Raw genomic sequence first — 22,873 nt, 5'->3', positions numbered from 1 at the left:
CGGAGCTCAGCCGCCGCCCGTTGGGTGTAGGCTGCTTCAGTATTTACTGGATGTGACAATTAGAGAGCAGAGCTTTCAGTGGGGCTGCTTGCTGCCCGGCTCAAGTGGTGGGAGGTGTGTTGTGCATGCATGCGTGTATATATGTATGTGTATGCGCGTGTGTCCATGTGTGTCCATGCACACATGCCCTTCACCTGCCAAGGATTTGACTGCTAAGAGAAAGATCTACTCTTTCCCCAGAGCTCCTTAACCTGCAGCCTGTCTGACCATCTGGTTGGCAAAGACCCGCAGGCCATGAGGACTGGTCAAAGACAGTGAGTATTGCTCTTGCTTGTCTCTTTCCTCTCCGGGGTGCCCGTGTGGGCTGATTGCATTATCCATATTTAATTAACCCGCCTCTCCTTGCATATTGATTGCTTTCTCCCTGCTGAGGCTCTTAGTTTCTCTTCCCCTCTTTATACGTCTTTGCTCTTTGCTTTTAACCTTTGTTTTTTCCTTGAGTATCCTCTCTTTCCATTATGTCCCATCCTGTCTGCCCCAGAGTCACCTGTAACTTGATGTCCACCTATCAGGGCACGTGTAATGTGGGTACAATCATACCCTCAGCCTTCCTGGGCTCTGGGTAACCCCAAACACTGTCCCCCAGAAGTCAAGGGCCATGTGGGATCAGAGCCCTGAGGTGCTGGGATGAATGAGGAAGGTGGGTCAGAGAAGCCTGCAGGTTCTTATTTAATCAACTCCAAAGCTGAGCTAATTGAAGGGGCGGTGGAGGGTCCCGGAAGCCACGGTGGGCAGCGCTGGATTTGGAAGAGAGAGAGGCAGGCATCTAAGCCGCTCCAGCTTGCTGGTGTGGGCTAGCAGTGGAACGGGAAGAGCGACAAGGCAGTGACAGGAGGCCGGGTGATAACCGCCCCAGATGACCTTGCCTGCTGTGTATGTGGAGAGTAGTCCCTGGTTCTGCTCAGCTCCAGGGTAATGAAGGTCCCTGGCACGGACTCCCCCTCCTCTGGGGCATATCCCACAAGAGAGAGAAAATGAGGCTTAGGTGCCCAAAATAATGATTTCTAGAGACCCTTACAGCTGTAAAGAGCTTTGATTTCCTGACTTCTGGGCAAGCAGGTGTATGCACAGTTAAGACAAAGATTACAGAAGTGTCCCAGCTGTCAGGGAGCCCGATCCACGCTCCATCTCCTGGGAATGAGCCTTTACATAAAGTCTAACGGATTTTTTTTTTGGTTTTAACAAAGCCATCTTTTTATTTTATTAATTGTGGTATTATTAGAGAAGGTATTTAAAAAAGTATTTGTGAAATGTTCCAGGTAATATCAAAATGATTTAACCAGCGTAGACTGCATCGAGGCCTTATCCATCTAAATTAGGTTTCTGTTAAAATGGATTCTATGTTCGGTATCAGGGTTCCCCAGGGGAACACTTTATGTATAGGCTGCTCTCTTCACGTGTTTCTTCCTATCGGTTTTCTTCTGTGAGAACAAAGCATTTGAAGCACCGAGAATGGGACCCTCAGGAGAGAGAGATGATGAGTCAATCAGCCCTAAACCTCAGCATCCCTCTCCTGGTGTCCTCCCTGCTTCCGGTCTGGAACGGGCCAGTCCGCAGGCTGAGGAAGGCCGGGCAGCCTCCATATGGGCAAGAAAGAGTGACTTGCACATTCATTTATTCAGCCTGTGCCTGTCATCCCTGCAAAGGAGCAAGCCTGTATGGTGACAGTGCCTGACAAGCTCCCTTGGAGTTGCTCCAACCTTCCTCCCGCTCACGTCCTCCCAAGGCTCCTCGAACTCCCACCTCCAGGACAGGTTCCCTTGGAGGGAGGCGAGAATCAGAACAGCAGCCAATCAGATGATTCTGGAGCAAGTGCTGACCCCTCCCCCACCCCCCGCTGGCTGGTCATTTGGGCCCCACTGGAGTAAGACAAAGAGAGCAGTAATTTTTGGCTAGCCAGGCCCACGCCCCCCTCCCCTGGGGCACATGTCCCACTGTACTGTCGATGGCCAGTGGTTGGGAAATAGAAACTCCTGACCAAAAGGCAGCCGTGTGAAGCCAACTGACAAGTTGTTCTTGTCCGTCCTTGGTTGGTCCCCCTTGCTCAGGACCAGCAGACGTCTGTGGGGAATGGGGTGCGTGTGGGGAGGTATTCACTTGGTGGAAAGCCGTCTGAGAGGATTTGTAGCCCCATTAGATAAGAGAGGGTGGCCCCCTCTTACAGCAGATTCTTTGATTTTAGGTGAGAGGACGTGAAAGGGTAAATCCCTGTGCCCCGCAGTCTTATCCCGCCCTGACGTCCCTGCAAACCAGCCAGAGGGTTAACCGTAAGCGGGTTCCTGTATGGCCGCTTTACTGATGCCACGCAGGTAACTGATGCTCACCTGTCTTCTTGTGCCTGCGCCTTTCCTCCTTCTCCATCCTCCCACCTCCCCTGCTGTTTGAGCCTGCCCAAGCCGTCTAATCCGGTGGGTGGTCCACTTGCATCCATCCCCCAGGCCTCCTGTGTGGACTGCACTGGCCTTCCCTGGGTGCATCTTGCAAAGTTGTGGCCTTGCAAGTAGGACCTGCCTTAGCGCCAAGCCCTCCCATTGACTGGTGGGACTTACGGGGTGGGACAGTGCATGAGCTTGTATGGAGCCATTTAGGGAGCTCTATGAGTTACTGGACAGCGAAGAAATGAGGGCGAGCCTAGGTATTTTTTCTTTGTAAACTTAACCTTTGTCTCTTGCTTCTGCTCCCGTTATTTCAGACCTAACTAAAAGGTTATAGCTCAGGTCACGGCTAGACAAGATGGCAAATCAAAACCATTTTGTCCCAAAGATTATTTTGTGGAAGAATTTAGCTAAGATTTGGGAGAATCACTGTTGTCTTGGTAAAAAGCAGCACCCTTTACACTGGTCCCTGCTCAACTTTGTTAGATGGCTTGGGTGGAGTATGCCATTTTTTTTTTTTTTTTGTGAGGAAGATCAGCCCTGAGCTAACACCTGCCAATCCTCCTCTTTTTTTGCTGAGGAAGACTGGCCCTGGGCTAACATCCATGCCCATCTTCCTCTACTTTATATGGGACGCCGCCACAGCATGGCTTGAAAAGTGGTACGTCGGTGTGTGCTCGGGATCCGAACCGGCGAACCCCGGGCCGCCGCAGGGGGGTGCGCGCACATAACCGCTGCGCCACCGGGCCAGCCCCTGGAGTTGCCATTTTTTGAAATCCTCTTTATTGCTCTTTGGGGGTATCAACCTGACTATTCTATGATTGACGATCCTGAGGCACCGATGATCGAACTGACTCACTGAAAGTTAGGTTTTGGCCTGTGGTGCAGCCTTAGCAAGACCTTTACTTGGGTTCACAGAATGTGATGACTCAAGGGCCTTTAATCAGTTGTTTGCATGGCCTGGTGTCGGAACAGCCTGTGATTTGTAAGAGTGAGTGGACATAAGATGCTCACTGTGCAGGGGAGAGAACGGCTGAAGCCAATGTTTTGAAATGCCACAAAACTGATTCACAGTGGGCCTGGCGGAGATGAGTGGGGAGCACAGGGCATGCAGGCCCAATTTTCTGCAGGAGAGGTGATATTTCTGGGAACTTGGATGTTCCAGCCTTAGCAGACTCCTCAGAGATGGACTGTGGAATACAAATGCTGTCTAGCCTCGCCAAATATAATACCATCCCAGTAGACATCTGTTAGATAAGATTTCTGTGAACAATTACCAGGGTCAGGGATGAAAACCCATTTGAAGTAAAAGAATGAGATTGAATTGGATGACCTCTAACGCCTCTGCCCAGGCCCGGGATTTGTGAAAAAGAGGAAAGAAAAGCCAGGCTGGAAGGACTTCCTTTCAACAAGGAGAAGGACATCTTCTACGACTATTTCCATGCCAAATTGTTACCAGTGTGCATGTGGCAGTCCCCTTTTATAAGTCACTCTTAAGTCCTGATCTGATTATAACAACCCCCTCCCACTTACCTTTGCCCTCCATGCTAGGAGTTGTCATGGTTGAAGGTCAGGGGTCAGTAGACTTCTGTCAAAGGCCAGAGAGTAAACATTTTCAACTTTATGGGCCATACAGTCTGTGTTGCAACCACCCAACTTCTGCCCTTGTGCTCGAAAGAAGCTTTGGACAATATGTAAACAAATGGGGAGTGTTGTGTTCCAATTGAACTTTATTTACACAAATAGGCACCTTGCAAGGCTATAGTTTGCCAGTCTCTGATTAAAGGTAAAAAAGGGCTAATGTTGGGAGTCAGAGATAGACATTAGCATAATTTCTCACTGGATCCTCCGCAACAGATTCAAGTGTCTGGTCCTTAGGAAAATAAAAAAATATGAGAAATTTAAACATGCATGTTAAAATTTTAAGCATGCTGATTGAGATAAGCCAAAATATAAATAGGGATACGAGGGCTTAGTTAAGCGACTAGAAGAACTGCCAAAAGGGGCGCTGGTTCTTAATTGCTGATTGTACCTTGCTCTTCTCCTCACCTGCAGTCATCGGTCCTTGCTGGTCTGTAGCCATTCAGGTATATCCCCAGGTTTGCAGGATGAGTGGGGAGAACCCGAGGCAGAACTGACCTGCCTTGAAGCCCCGTACTTTGTGCTCTGAGACTCTGTGAAATGCACCCCTGTCTTATGCAGGAAACCCCCTACTCTCTGCGTGGGTCCTACTTCTGGGGCTTTGCAATCAGGAGCTGCTGCTGCTTTGCCCTCCTAGTGGGAGAACAAAATGTAGATTGTTATTTTGTCATCACTGTATTTCCTTTCCCTACAGAGAATCCTAATTTAGAAATTCTTCCAAGCTAACGACCTTCAATGACTTACCATCAACTTGCCATGTCAGCTTTAAAAAGCATTAAGCCTCTAGGGGTAGGGTACCTATTACTATTCCGGGAGTCAAGATAGGGAATGAGTATATCCCTTGATCTTCTAGGTGTTTCTCCTCTTGTTCATGAAATCTTCAGGGGCCACCTGGAGAAGGACGGGGGGTAGGCAGTGCTGGCTCTGGCAGCAGCAGCTCCAGGGGCCCATTATAGAGCTGACAGCTGTGATCACGACATTCCCCATCCTTCTGCCCCTGTGCTTGTTGCAGGAACAAAGGGATGAGGACTCGACTGGGATGCCTGTCACACAAGTCAGACTCCTGTAGTGATTTCACAGCTATTCTTCCCGACAAACCCAACCGTGCTCTAAAGTGAGTAGTGTGGCCACATGGCATTCCTGGGGTGCCCACCATGGGGTGCTACTGTGGGGCTATAGAACCTGTTCTTCTCTAGTAGATTGCTGACCAGATGAGCCAAGTGACTAAATTTCTGCCTCTTGGCACCTCCTTTTAACATCCCCAGACGTGAGTGAAAGAATGTTATTTTCCTTTCAACACATATGACAACTCAGAGTAGGCACACTCCTTTTACTTTTAAGAAAACCGTATTATCCACCACTCTTACAGAGCTGCAGTGAAGGACACTTCTTGGTTCTACTTAGTTGTCAATCTGAGCTCTCAATTTGGAAACAAACACTCAAATCTACGCTAAAAATCTGCTTAGGTTCAGGTAATCTGGATTCGGTCCCTATACTGCACAGGCACTGTGTTGAATGATGTCACAGATGTTACCTCATTTAACCCTCATAGGGTTCTGTGATGGGCATCGTTAACCCCACTACAGAGGTGAAGAAGTTAAGGTGACAGTAAGAGATGGTGTCAGGAGCTCACCCTAACTTTTCTGACTCGAAGACCAGTTTCTTTCCATTGTTATCTTGACATCTTTAGATCATATGCTTATTTCGCTTTGTTTTTTAGACTGAAAGCCATTATGCTAAATACACTGCATTCCAATCCTAAGGGTTTTCCATCAGTTACTTAAGAATGTACATGGTTACAGTGGCAGAATTGTAAGAATCTAGATATGGTCTTCATTTACCCCCCATTGTTCCAATTTTTTCTCCTGAGAAAATCTCAGTAGTGGCTGAAAGAGAGGAGGTCATTTCAGAAATATTCAAGAGGGATGTTTCTTCTTTCCTAGGAGATTATCCACAGAAGAAGCTACGAGGTGGGCAGATTCCTTTGATGTGCTTCTCTCTCATAAGTGTAAGTAGAATTCAGGTTTTGTCATGTCGTGGCAAATCATCCATTTAGTAAAAGATGCATCACATGCCTACCATGATCCAGGTATTGTGCTATGGGTCTCAGACGGCTCCCGTGCCTGCTCTTACAGAGCTTTCTGCTCTGTAAGGGGGTGTAGAGGGGTGTAGAGATAAGAAAACATAATTTAAACGCAGTGGGAAAAAGCCCTTCTTTTCTGTTGTCTGTGCTGAAAGTATGGTCCCAAGAAGCCTTCATGTTCTCAGCAGTTTTAGCAAGAAAGAATTTAGCTTAGGGAGTTGGAGTGATGTGCTCAGCGGGAATGAGAGAGTCGAGGTTCCATCCCAGATCTTGTTTATAAAATTAAATGACCTCCCCCCAACTCACTGGAGAGCCTTGGATTACTCTTCAGTCAAATGAATGTTTGTGCATTTCGTTATTCACTTGACTTGGCAGAGTTCTGCGTTTTCTTCTTGCTTTTTATTTTGGGGGTTTACTACCCCAGCTGTATTACACCCCTCAATTTCCGACTGGTGGAACACACTTCTCTACCCCTCCTCTTCCATTTTTCCCTTTCCTCATCTCTCATGCCTTTTGTTTCCCACAAAGGCAGAAATTGTTGTGCATATTTTGGTGTAGGAAGGGCACATTGACAATGACCAAACTTTTCAGCTCTTGCTTTTTTCTCATCATACGTAAATCCAAATTCGTTGGGCTTTGAAATCCTAGTGGCGTTAAATACATGGGAGTGGGAGAGCTGGGGTGAGGGAGAGAGAGGGGTCTTTTGGAGAGAAAAGAAGTGTTCACACAGAGCTTCGGCTCTCCTCTTCAATTCGTCTTGTCAATATTAGAAGTCCTTATTGATCTGGCAGCAGAAGGGCTGCTTTTAGTTTAGCACATTCTTGCCACTTAATTGGAAGACATGATTTTGTACAACAAAGTGAAGGGCATTGGCTGGTAGTCAGATTTGTGTTCTTGATTTTGACCCAGCTCGGCTACTAGACAGATGAGTGGCCTTGATGGAGTCCCTAGGTCTTCAGACGATGTCTTTAGAAGTGATTTTGCTTTCAACTGGATGAGCAGTTCCCTCTGCCGATGCCCGGATCCCGATAAACTAATTAACAAATGCTTTGGAATAGATTTTAAAATGAAATGCAAGATCTAAGAATAAGCACATATTGTAGCAAGTAATTTGTGAGACAAATAGTCATTTTAGTGTTCTACGGATTACACTTAGGAAGGAAAATAAAGCAGCATAGATACGGCATAGATAACATATGGCTATACCCCAACAGCAAGCTTATGTGGTGAATTTGCCAAGGTATTGGCATGTGTACAATAATACTTAGGATTTGACAGTGATGCTCGTTTCTTATGAGGCTAGTCTGACTTTATTTTCTAGAGTCACATTAGGCTAAACAAATGTCACTATCAATTTACTCCTTCTTTGCTGGCTGGATTTGATTCAAGGTCATCTTAAAGTTTGGTTTCTATTTTAGCCTCATGACTGACTGGCTTAGTTCAAGTCTCTGAGGCTGTTTCCTCATTCTAAAATGGTGATGGAAATACCTGTGTGCTACCTGTCACTCAGGTATGAGAATCTTCATAAGAGGACATCTTTAGATGATTTTGGTTCTTTACTCAAAGGTGTTTTGTAAGAATATGGTGGTATTTTTTAAAATGATGCTTTTATTTTTCAAATGCAAAATAAAGGTATGTTGAGAATAAGGTTGCACATTTTGCTGCCAATTATTAACGTTAAGCCATTGTAGACAGAGTTTATGGTGGTAAAACTAGCGGATGGAAGCTTAGGGTATATTTGGGTTGCTGCAGTGGCAAGACCTGGAGATTTGAGAGGTTTAATTTTATTTGTTTCATTCAATGACTTTTAGACCTGAAGACACTTGGTTCTGCTTCCGTCAGGGTTGCTCTTGGTTTCCAGGAATGCAATAACACTTTTCCAAGATGGGGATTCCACTAAGGGGTTACAAGCTGACACCAGATTGCTTCTTTGTAAAATCACTACAGAAATAGGCTTTTTGAACTTTGAAGTTCTGTGGTCCTTTTTGGAGTCCGCTGATCTATTTTTATTTCTGTTTAGTACAGAAATAAAAAGCCAATGGAGTGAATGTCTTTGAGAAGAAAGGAGTCTTTATTCAAGGGTCGCTGGCAGAATTTCAAGGTTTTAGAACTTGAACTCTTACTCCCCATGAAGGCTATGGAGGAGTCAGAGCCCAGGTTACCTTGAAGGGTGTTGACAACTTTCTAAAAGTCTAATTAATTTGGGTTAGTATTGTGACTCAATTAGGGCTGATTAAGCTTTTCCAAGGGGATTGCGTGTGTGCTGGTCCCTTTGGAGGGACAGCAGTTGATCAGAGGTGTGCAGGGCTTTCAATTAAGACAACAAAATGTCCTAAAAAGCAAAGAAAAGAGAACCAATGAATGACTGGGCTCCAGAAAAATGTGCATTAGTCTAGAATCTATTCCATGGTAATTCTCCACACCTAGGCAGCTGTCCTCCTTGAGTTTTGTATTTCAGAAAATTCAGATAATTATTTTTGTCCCCATCTACAGAGCATCTTCCCATCCCTGCTCTGCCTGGGTGTTTTGGACACTCGTTTATTTTAAAAAAAGGTGTATCGAGTGTTCATTATGTACAAAATCTGTGCTAAGCAGCTGGTTGGCTGATGTGCAGGACAGTTCCTCCTTGCTGGAGAATGCAGCCTTCTGAGCAAACAGACAAACACACACGTAACACGAGAAATAGTACAGTGTGCTGACTACAGACTAGGGGCCTCAAGATTCCAAGTAGAATCCTGATATTCAGTATTCCTCTTAATTTCCATCTTGTCAGTATAAGTCCTCACTGATCTGGGAGCAGAAGGGCTGCCTTTGGTTTACAGCATCCTTTCTATGTAATTGAGGAACACACTTCTGCACAATTAAGTTAAGAACAATGGCTGGTAGTCAGTCCAGTGTTGAAGATTTTGACCCAGCTCTGCTACTAAATAGCTAAGTGGCCTTGAAGGGATCCCCCATTGTCTTGGAAAATCTGTTTCCCCATCTCTGCAATGAAGGATCTGGAGTAGGACGTGTCAGAGGCTGGGTCCGGTTCTGCCCCCTTGTTCCAGGACACTGTAGCAACCACGGAGGCTCGGCACCTACGGCAGGCGGTCTGAGTCAGCGTGGCCTGCAGGGTTATGTAAAACTGCTTCAAAGCTGAAGGGGCTTGAGCAGCCAGATGAGGGGCTAAGGCAGCTGTGTGATGAAGCCTTCCCTTCTCCCTGGCAGGGTCCCACTGTAAGGGAGCGCTGCACGGGCTCAAACCTCAGGAAAAAAAGAAAGCAACTTTGCTATTTTTTAAAACTTAGAACAAAAACAAAATTGGAAGGCAAGTATTTGGAGCAGTTTTACTTCCAATCCCCTTTGCTGACAAGAGTAGTACACAGCTGAAGAGGCACCCACAGAGGGCTGGGAGATACCCACTTGCTAAGTGCTCTTTTTTTTTTTTAACTAAACAAATGAAAAATGAAATTGAAATTGCTGATGGCTTTATCTGATAGGGAAGGATTTCTAATGTGCATTAATTTGGTGTCTTTTTCCTGTTCATCCAGTGACAATTAGACTTGGTGTCTGTGAGTTGTGCATGTAGTCTGCCCCCTAAGGGTGTGTGTGTGTGTGTGTGTGAGTGTGTGAGTGTGTGAGTGAGTGTGGACACCCAGAAGTCTTTCTGCCTCTGCAGCTCATACCTGGGACAGTGAAGGCTTTTTGCTCGTGGGAGATCTTTCCTGACAGGTTACTGGAGAGCAGGCATGAAATTGCGTGTCTTCTGCTTTTATTCCTCATGTGGTGCAGGCATATGCCTGTTATTTGTCCAGCTGTCAGTGGGACATTCAGTCCTTAACTCTGGATCAGTTCTCTCTTCCTCCCTTTTTCTTTCTCTCTCCTTCCCTCCTTTCTTTGTTTCTTTGGACATAAAAGTTGGATTCATCCCAGTGTTAAGGTGAAGGTGTGGACGGGGTCCTTCCCCTTTCCCCTCATTTCTTTCAGGCTGACCCCACTCCCGGATGACAGAGCACTTCATCCTGGGCATCTATTTGGTCTTTGGCTTTGTTTTGTTGTTTGCACGGAGCATGGAGGATCTATGCTGACCTGTCCATGCCAGGCCCAGGGAAGCCTAGGTTAGTGGAATAGAACAATTGAAAGCTCTTTTGCATTTGCAGAGTTAGTATCCATCTCTGAGAAAAGGAGACCAAAAAAGAAGCTTTGGGTTTTTAAAAATTAGCCTCCTTTGGGATAATGGTTGAGATATAGAAAAATGTAATGACACGACCTGGTCACACAGCGACCAAGCAGAAAACTCTAAGCAAACAAACAAACACTAAAATTACCAGCTCATGAAATTCCTTAATTATTCATCTGAATGATCTTCAGTTTTAGAATATACAGTTTAACAATCAGGTTTCCATTTACTGCACAGCCCTCTCCACACCCCTCACCAAGCCAAAAGGTTCTAGAATAGTGTTACTCAAAGTGTGATCCAAGGAAGGCAGCACCAGCAGCTGCTGGGAGCTCTTGAGAAATGAAAATTCTTGGGTTCTATCTCAGACCTACTGCATCAGATCTCTGGGGTGGCAATCTGTTCTTCCTCAAGCCCTCCAGTAATGTTTGTGCCCACTGACGCTTGAGAAGCACTGTTCCAAAACACAAGTAAGTAAAACCATGAATCTGGAGCATCTTGGTGGGGCAGGTGGTCTGCGTTTTCCAAGAAACACGCTCAACACTGTATCGCAGCTTTCCAAAGTTCTCAGGCAGTGCATCCCTTGGATGGTATGTTGTCGTGTATTGCAGATTCTACATATGTAGCAGGTATAGTGGAGGGTGTTCACAGTAAATAAACAAATATGGCAAGTGTGCTTTCTGCATAAATTGAGGACATGGCTTAGAAAGAGATATGTGAAGTAGAGATGGGTAGAAAAGAAACTTCTGTTCCCCATTGCCATCCTCTCTACGGTGCTGTCATTTTTACTTGCACCAGGAATGTGGGTACATCTAGCCTTTATAGGAGCGCCTGGAATATATAAGGCAACTATTAAAAGCTTGTTGAAAAAGGTTTGAATGGAAGCAATGGGACAGGCCTCCGACACCCATTCTGTCGCTGACCTGCTATGTGACCTTGGGCGAATTGTGTAACCTCTCTAAACCTCCCTTTCTTCATCTGTAAAAGATAAGACTTACCTGTAGAGTTGTTGTGAGAGTTAAATGTGACTATGGTTGTGAAATGCTAAGCATGATGACTTGTACATAGAGGAGCTCCATAAAGGATAACTTTATTATTTTTGTTATAACACAATATTAAATTCATTGAGAAAACATGCATTTCATGCCTCCTCTGTGCTAAAGGTGGCTCAGCTCCTTGTTCCCACAGGCAGCTTGAGGTTGAACACTGGGGGTAGGGTAAGGGATGTGTTAGAATCACAGGTGGGCTTATTCAAATTCCATCATACCTCATCCTCTTTGCCTCCTGAGGTTTTGGCATCCCTTCCTTATACCATCCCAATCTCCCCTCAGTGTATGTGAGAGAATCCTTCGGGGGATTAGTTTTTAAAAGCCTAGTAGTGATCTGATATGTTCCCTCTTTGAGAGTCCCTGAAGTATTGCTCTATCAAACCAACTAGACCAATATTCCTACACACTTAATTTTGAAATCTTTTAGGCTATGGACTGGTGTACATGGGGTTTCGTAATACTTCTCTTGTATAAAAGGAGTCATTTGTGAATGCTGAACTTTCGCCCTATGAGGGACACTTCATGGTGTCCTTGCCAGAAACTCCTTGCCAATTTCTTATAATAGTTGCAGATACAGGCTCTACCGTGTTTTTTCTGTTACCTGACTCATCTTCCTCTTGATCAAATAGGAAAGAACATTGGAATAGGAATCATAAGACCCAAGTTCTCCTTACATGTCTGTGACTACGTCCTAGGAATAAGAAACCATACAACCTCAGAGCCCCACATTTCCTTGTGTCCAGTGTAGAGCTTGACCATAGGATCTCTCATGTCCTCTCTGGTTCAAAGACTCTAACAACCATCAAGTCCTACTACTATTACAATATATCATCTTGCTGTATATGCAGTAACAAAGTGGAGATCATTGAAGAAATTTATGTAAATCACAAGACTGAAGCATAATTAGCATACCAATTGCTTGCCAATAAATGTCAGGAACTGGAAATAGTTTGTTCTCTAAATAACTTCCTACCTAAATCTTGCTTAGCCCAGGTTGTTTGTTTAAAAAACTTTATTTTGTAGATAATGTAAAAGAAAGGCTTTGATCCTGATGCTATTCTCACCACTGATTTCAAATTAGTGAACTTTGTTCTGAATCAAAGAGGTTTTGACTTCACCGTTAGTATATGCATTGTGGATTTTATAAATGTATTTTCCTCTCCTATCCTCTGTCTGACCTTGGAACCCATTCACTAGTTTATTTTTTCCAATTGATCAGGGATGCAAGAGGCCTCTGGTCTTTGGGACAGCACTTTGGTAAACAGAGAGCTTAAAAAAATATTCATCCTTGTGATCCTGTATTTTTCCAAGTCCGGGAACTGAGCTAGGTACAAGCCCTGCCCACCCCCATGCCAGCTAAATGAGGGTTCCTGGACCTTGAACTGTTACCTAAGCCACCCTCCCCACTGTAGCAGCTGCAATGCTCATTCATAGTGACCCAGTTTCTTTTCTTATGTAAGCACCCTGCATCAAAGAACTGGAGGAGAATGCAGGCACAGGCAGTGTGCACGGCCACGAGTGTGTTCTTGGAGATTCTGTGCATGCTCAGGAGGATGCCAATATTCTGCCCAGTGTTCCAGGAATTCTGGACACGAGCCTTTCCCCTTCTGCAGTGAGATAGACACCATTCTCAAAAAATGTGTAATATTCTCAGAGCCTTGACTTCTTAGAGAGTCGTACAAAGAAAACCAAAATGAAATGAAAATGAAATGAAAAAAAAGGGCAGATCCTCCCATTTCTCTCCCATTTTCCTGAACTGTTCACCACCCACCACCTTGAAGTTACCAGGATTGGTTTTTTGTGTTAGACACGCTATGTTCTGTATGATGATTCCTTAAGCCACTGAAGTGCAGGAAGGATGGTGACAAACACATATGGAGCCATCAATCCCTGTCTGAGTGTCAGGCTCTGCATGCTGTTTACATGGATTGTGTAAACACAGTCATCCCCATGGCCCCATGGAGCAGGCACCGTTAGGCCCTGCATTGCACAAATGAGAGAACGGAGGCAAAGAGAGGTTAAGCATCTTGCCCAAGGTCACACTTAGCTAGTGTGTGTCAGAGCCAGGACACAATCCCAGGCAGAATAGCTTCAGAAATCAGAGAGAAGTCATTCTTTCCAGCTGCCTTTCCACCTGTAGGGGTGGTGGAGGGGGAACTCCAGTTCCCTGAGTATGGAGGAGGGAGCAGGGTCTGGGGGGCATGGAGGGGGCTGTGCATGGGGCCCAGGCAGAGGAAGCACAGCTAACGCAAAGCACGTCACTGAGAGACGCCAGTGGATACTGATGAGCCTTTCAGAGATAAACCGGCATCCTGCATTTTAACCAACTGTAGTTTATGGACAAGCCGAGAGGAGGAGAGGGTCCTGGTGGAGAGAAGGGGAAAGATGGAAGGAAGAGTGAAAAGGGACAGACGGTAGAAGAAAAAGAAGAGGGTCAGGGAAAGATGCTGAGGAGTCAGGGAGAGGGCCAGAGGAAAGGCTTGCTGGGAAGGGGTGGGAGGCGATAGAAGGAGGAAGAAAGGATGTGGATGGAAAGAAGACATCCCGCGGGGGCTCTGGTTCCGTACAATTCCTTTGCTAGGTCACATAAGCAGGAAAGGTGGGCCAGGTGGGGGACAAGTGGTCTGTACACAGAAGCTGCTGCGGCCATCTGCTCTGGGGAAGGGGAGGGGCTCCCGCAGCCTTAGGGGGTCTTCCGCCCCTTCTTACTTCCATTGTTCCCTGGTGAAGTTTCTCTTTGCACAGTGACCCTCCACTTCTGCTTTGCTCAGAGCTGGCCCTGGGAATATGAAAGGGTGGCGGGAGGTTGGGGCTGAGAGGGGTGGGCGAGCAGAGGAGAAGGGCTGTGGCCGGTACAGCCTGTGCAGGCTCTGTGAGCTTCTCGGGGCATCTTTGCCACAATCTGTTCTCTAGATGCTACTGCTTATGAGTTCCAGACCCTCTCAGGTCATTCTCCCTTCCTTCCCCATCTCTCCTCAAGCTCTTCCCTTGAAATCCCCAGCAAATTTCAAATGCCATATTTTGCTTTGGTTCCCCTCCCACTCCCTCGGAAGCCCGCCCTGGAAATGCAGGCAACCACGTTTTGGATTGAGGCTGCCTGAAAGAGCACGCCATCTTTACATGGTCACTCAGCCATGCTTGGTTACAGTGTCCCTGGCCACGGTTGGGGAATGTGCCTATCTACTCTTTGAGGGGCCACTGCATCTCAGGAGGAACACTTAAGGTGGGTATCAGCGCCATGGGAAAGAAGAGAGTTTAAGCAGATTCCAGGTTATTGGTGGTACCTATTGGTCAGTTGTCACCATAGAGAAGGTGATGACAGGTGTCCTCCTGTGGGAGAATCTCCAGTTCTGTGAGCCAAATGGCGCATTTTCCCTGCTGTGGCACACTTTCAGCATGATGTCAGTCTGATTTGGGGTTATTGTCCATCCCTCATTTGGAGGCAGTGATAATGTGGGGCCCATCAATGATCACCAAAGGAGAGACAGGCAAAGTGGGCTCTGAAGTCACGCAGATGTGTGTGTAAATCCACTTTACACCTCTTACTGACCAACCGATTACAGACATTTAACTTAAACTCTCCAGGATGCGAAGACTTGAGCTTTGAGATGTTAAGGCACTTTTCCAAGGTCGCACAGGATTCAAACCCAGGGTATCTGACTTCAGAACCTCTGCCTGGATAATAGGGTTGGTGTAAGGATTAAGAGAGTTGATATATGTAGATTGGACAATATAGAACTCGGCCTGTTGTATGCTGTTGGTGATGATGCTGAGGAGGAGGAGGACGGAGAACAATCGACTAAGAGCTGTGTCTGATACAGGCATGTTTAAGCTGCAATGGGGGCACAGAGCAGAGTGCTAACTCTACCTGGGAGAGTTCATCAGATTCAACCCCCTCACTTTACAGATGAGGATGCTGAGACCCAGCGAGATTGAACGTGTTGTCCAAGGTCACAGAGCTAATTATGGGCCTGACTCTGATCAGAACTGGTGCTTCTGACGGAGACAGTGGTGCACCCACTCCAGGTGGAATGGGCAGGGTTTGGCAGGCTGCCGCAATGAAGCTGCCAGGCAATCTCGAGCTGAGTATGAGTTCACCCTATGTTTTTCTCCAAATTTCCATCTCCAGTGAATCAGTCTCTACTGGCTTTAGTGTAATTCAGTTGAATTCTGCTGCCCATGCCCATCTTGGTCTCTCTGTTGTTCTTTTACTCTCAGATACTCTTCTGCTTTCCTCAGTGACTTTTTCATTTTCTCCCCACCTCATCTGTTGCCATGATTCCTGGAAATGTCACCATTGTGGTATTACTGGTGACCTCCTTGTCGTGTGCTGCATTGGCACTTCCCTCCCCTCCACTCCAGCTGTCACTGCAACAGGCATCCCTTGGGCCTTACCATCGTTCAGAGCTGGAGACTGGACCACAGACTCACGTACTTGCTGGCCTTGTAGTCTGTCATCCTTGCCACTTGCTACCTGTGTGACCTTCGGCAAGTTATTTAACTTCTCTAGGCTTCATTTTTCTCTACTATAAAATGGTGAAAATATCAGGACCTATGCTATGGATTTTCTGTCAGGAGCAAATATCGTAAGCGTTTGGTGTGGGGCCTGGCCTGAAGTGAGTGCTCCGTAAGTGCTTGTGGTGGTGGTTTAAAAAATTCCATCTCTAACTTCAACTTTTTTTTTTTTTTTTTTTACCTCCTGCTTGCCTCTTCCTTCTCCTGTATCCCAACTGCTGGTTCCTAAACGGTTCCCGCTGTTCTCCAGGTTCAAGTTTCTTTTGCCAGCCTGGATGGTTCTCTCTTTAAATGATGCAAGTACCCCAAACAAAAAGTTCTTGCTTCCTTCGTGGAGCATCGTAACCCTCTCCAGGAACTGATATCTAGGTCTTCACAATTGTTTGCCTGTTTCCTACCAGGTTCCTATTCATTTTTCCAAAGTAGCTGTTCCAACCCTTTCCACTCCCTTAGGTGTCCACACTGCACTTATAATTATTCAATTAATTATTTTAAATATTGCTTAATATCTGTTACAGTATACTAGCTTGTGAGTTCTGTGAGGTGGTGACTATCTGACTTATTCATACCATTTTCCCCAAACCTAGCACGTGGAGGCAGACCACCTGTGTAGGGACTTCACTCCACATTAATGCAGAAGACCAAGGCTGTTGAACTTGATGCATCTCAAATATGTCCCTTCTCTGACCATTCCTCTCTATCTTCATCCACCTCCCTCTCTATCACTAATTCTGACTTTAGGGAAGTCAAGTTCTTCAATTTCTTCTTGGTCCCTTTTCTTCTCTAGAATTTCCCTTTATCTGACACTATTCTTTTGCCTATTTAATCTCTTTCTTGCCTTGCTCTTTCCCTCTGCCTGCAAACACATCTGGAAAGATCTTGCTTTGGAGTCATATGGACCTGGTAGGGAAACTTGGCTCTTCTTGCTAGCTGTGTAACTGGGAAATTTATTCCACTTCTGTAAGCTTTAGTTTCTTCCTATGGAAAATGAGAGTGATGCTGTCTATGGATCAGCACTGTTGTGAAAAGAAATTGAGCTGGTGTTTGTAAAATCTCCAGCAAAAAGCATGGTATATGGTAAGTAAATAGAACTCCCTGTCTCCAATCCTAAATAAATAAATAAAAATAAAGCCCTACTGTCCCTAGGTTCCACCACCTTCTCCAGCTAATATCAGATAGGAACTCCTTCAATTTCCTGCACCAAAACTAGAAACTTCCCTGCATCCACGTGTGGCCTTTTCTCTCTCTCTCTCCGTCATAATTCTGTTCTCAGTTCTATTTCTTCTACCTTCCTAGAGGCAACATTTTATCAATTAAACTCTTTCTTTCCTTTCACTTCAATTCCTCCTGCTCAACAAGTCTTTTCTGACCAGATCAATATTTAAATATACCCAAGGCTTTCTTACAATAACCCCAGAACACACACACACACACACACACACACACACACACACACACACTCCACATTTCTTTCCTGACCTCCTGGTCCTTCCAGCTATGCTGTCTGATCTCTCTACTCCCTTTCTTGCAGGAGACGTTGGAATTTACTCTTTCTACTTTCTCCCTCTCCTTCACCACTCTTTTTACCACAATGTGGCTAGGGCCTCCATCACACCACTAAAACTCTTCCTGCCAATGGTTGTTGAATCTTGTCACTGAATCTAATGACCACTTCTCAGACTGTATATAGCTTGACCTCTGGGGAGCACTGGACACAGTGGCTACTTCCTCCTTCCTGAAATGTTCGCTTCCCGGCCTTTTGGAGTGCTGTGTTATCCTTCCATCTCTCCGGCTCTTTCACAGGCCTCTCCGTGTATGTCTAGCCTATAAGTAGGCTCAATGATTTTAGCATTATGATCATTATTATTATTAAACACTAGTCTGATTAAACTATCTCTGGTTAATCAAATAAACTTTAATTCTAGGCCTTTGCTTGTGTGGTTCCCCGTCCTGCAATTCTCTTCTCCATCTTCCCCTTGCTTCTTCCACTTAGCTTTCTTCTCCTCAACTTCACATCTCAGCTTAGAAGCTTCTTCCTCCCGCAAGTCATCCCTTTCCTCCTCAGGTCTGGCTCAGGCACCCGCCCTGGGTGCTTGCACAGCAACCTACGCTTTCCCTATCTTCTCACTCATCACATATACCATAATTACCATAATTACGTTTTCTTGGCTCAAATTGCTCTTTCACTGCAAGTTCTGTGAGAGCTCAATTGTGCCTGTTTTTTTTATGCCCAGGCGCCTAGCAGAATGCCTGGATTGCATAATGGGTTAATGAATGAACGAATGGAGATGGCATTATTGCTGTGTTGGTTTGGGAGTTAGTGTACTTGTATTTTTTTAATGCTACGTATTATTACTTGTGTGACTCAGTAAAGCCACTTCTCTAAGCACCAGTTTCCTCATCTATCAAATGGGAAGAAGTAAAGCAATATTCTTGAGAGCATTTTGCAGGTATTATTTCTTTTAATCCACACAAAGACCCAACAAAGCTGAGACTTAGATGAAATGAGATAATGTCTGTACCTTGTGTAGCACGAGGCCAGACAGTCTCCTGAGCAGGGTTACCTTCACCAGTACCACTGAGGAAGGCAGGAAGGTAATTTTCTTTATCCATAACCAGATTCAGCTTGCTCACAAGCACTTGGTTTTGCTTGATGAAAAGCAAAAGAAGATCTAATACAAAGAACAAACTTAAATTTTCCCATTCAAGGAATTCAGTCTCTTCTGGTTTAAAAACAACAGGCTCTTCTGAGCCACTTTGCATTTGCTCTTTTAGACAAATGTGCTGTGTTTTAGGGTCCTGCTCTGACAGTTTGCTTCCCATACCCCAACTACAGTGGAAAGGCAGCAGGGGAGGGCGTCTGGCCTGTGGTCCTCGTGTTCTGCCTGTGTCCACTGATAGTGTCCATGGCTCTTATCATGTGTGGACCAGTCACTGCTCAGAGGCCACCTTGCTGAACCAGCTCCCCTTGGCTCTCATGGGCACTGAGTCTCCTCAGAGGCATCCACATCTCCAGAAGGTTTTTCATCTAACCTCTGCCTGCGGCCTCTGCTGCAGTGGTGATCTCCTGGCAGGCATGCTAGCTCTCAAATCTGAGTTCCCTTGGAGCCTGTGGAAACTTCTGGATTTCCTCTGTGAGAACTTGGAGGAGACAAAGTGTGGCAAAAAGAGCATCCACAAGGGTTTTTATGATTTGTTCTCTGGTGTATCCCAAGACTTCGAACAGTACTTTGTACATTAGTAGTTTAAAAACAATTATTGAGTTGAACGAATGGTTCTCAGGCCATCTCTCCGCCTGATCAGTGCCATGTCACTGTTTCATGCTCACTTTGATTCTCAATTTATCTGGAGTTTCTACTCCCTCCTCTCAGGGTTTCGGACCCAATGTAGGAATGAGGGTGAGTGGACCCCGAGCAGATCTCTCATATGAGTCTAAACTACGTTACTCTCCTCCTCCTTCCCTGCCTGGCACAGGCACAATGTATTTCCATCCTGCCTGATGGAAAACAGCCTTACATCGTATTCTGCTTTCTCCATGCTCCTTGTCTTAGAGTTGATGACCATATGTCCCGGTTTTTGCCTGTGGTGTTCATAGTTTATGCCCATTTTTCCCATGTAAGGAACAGAAGTGCCCCCCTTCACTCTGAAAAATGTCTTGGCTTGAGTGATAAATTTCATGGCCACCCCTATCTTTATTAAACACTTTAATCTCAGGCCTCCAAACTGAGATTCCTTTGTGATTTCAAGTTTAGCTTGCGAGTTCCATCAAAACCCTTTTCCCTCTCAAGTTCCTGGCTCTCGCAATTAAAAATCTTGGCTTTTATGACTATTGTTATAGGGTAGGCATTAAAATGTCTATTTTGAAAAACAAAGATACGTACAATTACTTTTTAATTAGGAGAAATAAAAATGTTTCAGAAAAGTAAAAACAAACATTTAAATATGTCAACAGCATGGCTACCAATCCGTGGAATGATCCTGGGCAGGGACCTGTCCTGGTGTGTAATGGTGGACCTCAGAAGCTCAGGTGATCCCATCACCCAGAATTAAGAACTGTTAACATGTTGTCCTTCTAATGAATTTTAGAAAAGAAATAAAACATTATAGCCAGAGTCATTTTTAACCAATGCAGTCACTTCTTTATTCTAGGCTGCGTCTGCCCTTCTCTGAGGACAGTTTGTAGAAAGCTATAGCTCTTATTTGATTAGAGGAGAGTGCATTAAGCGTTGATAATTTATAAAAAATATTTTAAAATAAAAACATTAACCAAATGCATAGGCTACCAACGAATATTGTTTTCCTTTCCAAATCTGTATGGTAACCCTGCTCATCTTATTCCCACTGGAAGCTCTGTTTGGCAATGTGCATGACATTGATTAATAAAAATGAAAGGGCATGTTAGTCGTCAAATCATTTGGTAGAAAAATTATAATTAACCTTAATTAAAACATGTAATTTGATAGGCAAGCTCTTTTAACATAAAGGATCCATGGAATAAACCATTAAATACGGGGTTTCACAGGTTTTTTTAAAAGAGGCTGGGCATCCCATCCGTATAGAGCATGGCATCACTGACTGAATTTCACTAGCGTGTTTACTTTCAGACATTTTTCTGGTAGTAGTGAGGATTTGCCTGGAGGCATTCAGACCCCCTCTAGTTTGTTGTATAACAAATTGTTTTCCCAGGGTGGTTGACTTGGATTAGGGTAGGGAATGGATTACATGTATTACTTTGGCCTAATTAGAAACACAGGCTCACCAGTAGATCCAGGAGGCAGCCCAACTCTGCGTTAGGGGACAGGCAGTGACCACTGAGAGCTGATTAAAGTGACCAGTCCTTCCCATAGTCGTTGTTACTATGGCTTCCTAAACATTTCCCCCTCATATCACAATGATCCTTGACTAAGAAGCATGGCTTGACTCTGAGGGTACCTGTGTGTTTAAGAGAACAGAATCTTCAAGAGGATGTGGAGGTGCAGTGAGGGTTGGACCATAAGGGCCACCCTCACATTATTACCATCTTTCTCTCTTTCTTCTGTAATTCTTGAGTTTAAGCCTCTTCCAATCTCTCTTCCTTTCCACCTCCCTCCACATCCACAGATGGGGTGGCTGCGTTCCGTGCCTTCTTGAAGACGGAGTTCAGCGAGGAGAACCTGGAGTTCTGGTTGGCCTGTGAGGAGTTCAAGAAGACCAGGTCAACCACAAAACTGGTCTCCAAGGCCCATAGGATCTTCGAGGAGTTTGTGGACGTCCAGGCTCCGAGGGAGGTGTGTTGGCGGTAGCGAGCATCTTGTCAGACCTCTATCCATGGCTCCTGGCTCACATCTCTCTATTCATGGGGGTTTGAGCCAGGCTTGATGGGGACTTTCTTCTGAACTGAGCCTCACTGCTCTGATGGCTCTTGATGAAAAAGGGATCACTTTTAAGGTGCAGAGCCCAAGGCTTCTATACAAGGAGCTCTATTAGGGGTGTTATAGCTGTCTGTCAGTTAAAGTGCCAGCAGGAACTATGTTTTTATAGGGATTCTGCAAGGATAGATGCCACTGAAATCCAAGTTCATTTTCCTAGCGGAAGGCAGCATGGCTTAGTGGAACAAGCATCCATTTTGGAATCTTGTTCCAATCTCAGCTCCACCACTTACTAGTTGTGTGGTCTTAGTCAAGTCACCTAGCCTCTTTGAATCACATTTTCCCCAGTGTAAAAGGGTATACTATCACCTACCGTTCAAGACTACTCTGAATATTAGGGACAAAGCACCTATTCAGTATTTGTCACTGTTTATTAATGAGTAATTACAGCCATTTATATTATTTTAAGATAATTTATTATAATTATTTATAATAATAAAATGAATTTCTGTGTACTGCTGTTCTGAGTTATAAGACAGAATTTTACTTAGGAGGCTTTTATAGAAGAAAGATACTTGCTGTCTACGAGTTTAGGTGCACTACATACCTAGAACTGTCCAATTACACTTGGCTTGAGGCAGGAGGTCTTTAGCCAGTGGCCAGGGTGCTGTCGGTGCCTTATAATGCTGGTTGGAACAGGGATGTACCTTTTAACCATAATCTCTCTCCCCAGGGCATTTATTTCCTTAGCAGTTAATAAAGGCCAAGCAGGCAAGCTTACTTTAGGGAACCCACTTTAATACTTGTCTCCACTCTAACTCTTTGCCTGCCATTGTGAAGACCCCTGGATTACAGGTTAAGTGCTCTGTGGTTTCGTCTTGGCTCTGTTACTAACATTCCATACAACTTTAGACTAGCTTTTTAGTATCTCTTTTCTTTGATGTCCTTATCTATAAATTGGGATAAAGAATATCTGGTCTTCAGACCTCACAGGATTCTTGCTGGGATGAAAAGGGATGAGCTCCATAAAAGCAGTTTGAAAAGCATGAATTACCTTACATATATAAGATGCTGTCGTTAATAGTTATTACATAGCTAGGACCAGCTGCCAGGTGCCTGGGCCCTTGAGGGCCTGTGACCATGTTCTCTGTTTGCGTCTCCAGGTAAACATAGACTTCCAGACCCGAGAAGCCACGAGGAAGAACATGCAAGAGCCATCTCTGACTTGCTTTGACCAAGCCCAGGGAAAAGTACACAGCCTCATGGAGAAAGACTCTTACCCCAGGTTCCTGAGGTCCAAAATGTACTTAGATTTGCTGTCCCAAAACCAGAGGAGGCTCAGTTAGACCTCAGATGGGGACTCCTGGAGATCACTGGCTTTCCCCTCCCCTTGCTGCCAAGACCATATTCTAATGTGAAATGTCGTAGGTGTTCAAAAGCAGTGGCATTTAGGTTGGGAGGCTGGGGGTGAGGAAGGGATGAAAGGCCATTCCAAAGTATAATCCAGCCACAGAGCTCGGACTCTCCTCCATTTACCATGTTTGTGTTTCGGTTAGTGGTAGCACCCTGTCGCTGTCACCCTTCTCTGGGGCAGCAACTTGCCCTCCATAATGCCTTGGGTCGTCTCCACTGAGAAGGCAGAT

At 45.2% G+C, this 22,873-nt stretch overlaps 1 protein-coding gene across 1 annotated transcript; it reads left to right on the top strand.

The window, feature by feature from the left end:
- The first annotated feature begins 2,250 nt into the window (after positions 1-2,250).
- RGS8 (regulator of G protein signaling 8) lies at positions 2,251-22,656 on the top strand. The gene is made up of 5 exons (XM_004424955.3): positions 2,251-2,369; positions 5,089-5,190; positions 6,020-6,084; positions 20,983-21,149; positions 22,394-22,656. Exons 1-5 carry the CDS (start codon positions 2,344-2,346, stop codon positions 22,574-22,576), a joined length of 543 nt encoding a protein of 180 aa, XP_004425012.1. The 5' UTR covers positions 2,251-2,343; the 3' UTR covers positions 22,577-22,656.
- Positions 22,657-22,873: the final 217 nt, after the last annotated feature.

The sequence above is a fragment of the Ceratotherium simum genome, chromosome 2, assembly GCF_057802395.1.
Source record: "Ceratotherium simum simum isolate JZ-2026a chromosome 2, ASM5780239v1, whole genome shotgun sequence".
Classification (NCBI taxonomy): Eukaryota; Metazoa; Chordata; class Mammalia; order Perissodactyla; family Rhinocerotidae; genus Ceratotherium; species Ceratotherium simum.
Note: the sequence above shows the minus strand (reverse complement) of the source record. Positions and strands in the feature narration are given on the sequence as shown.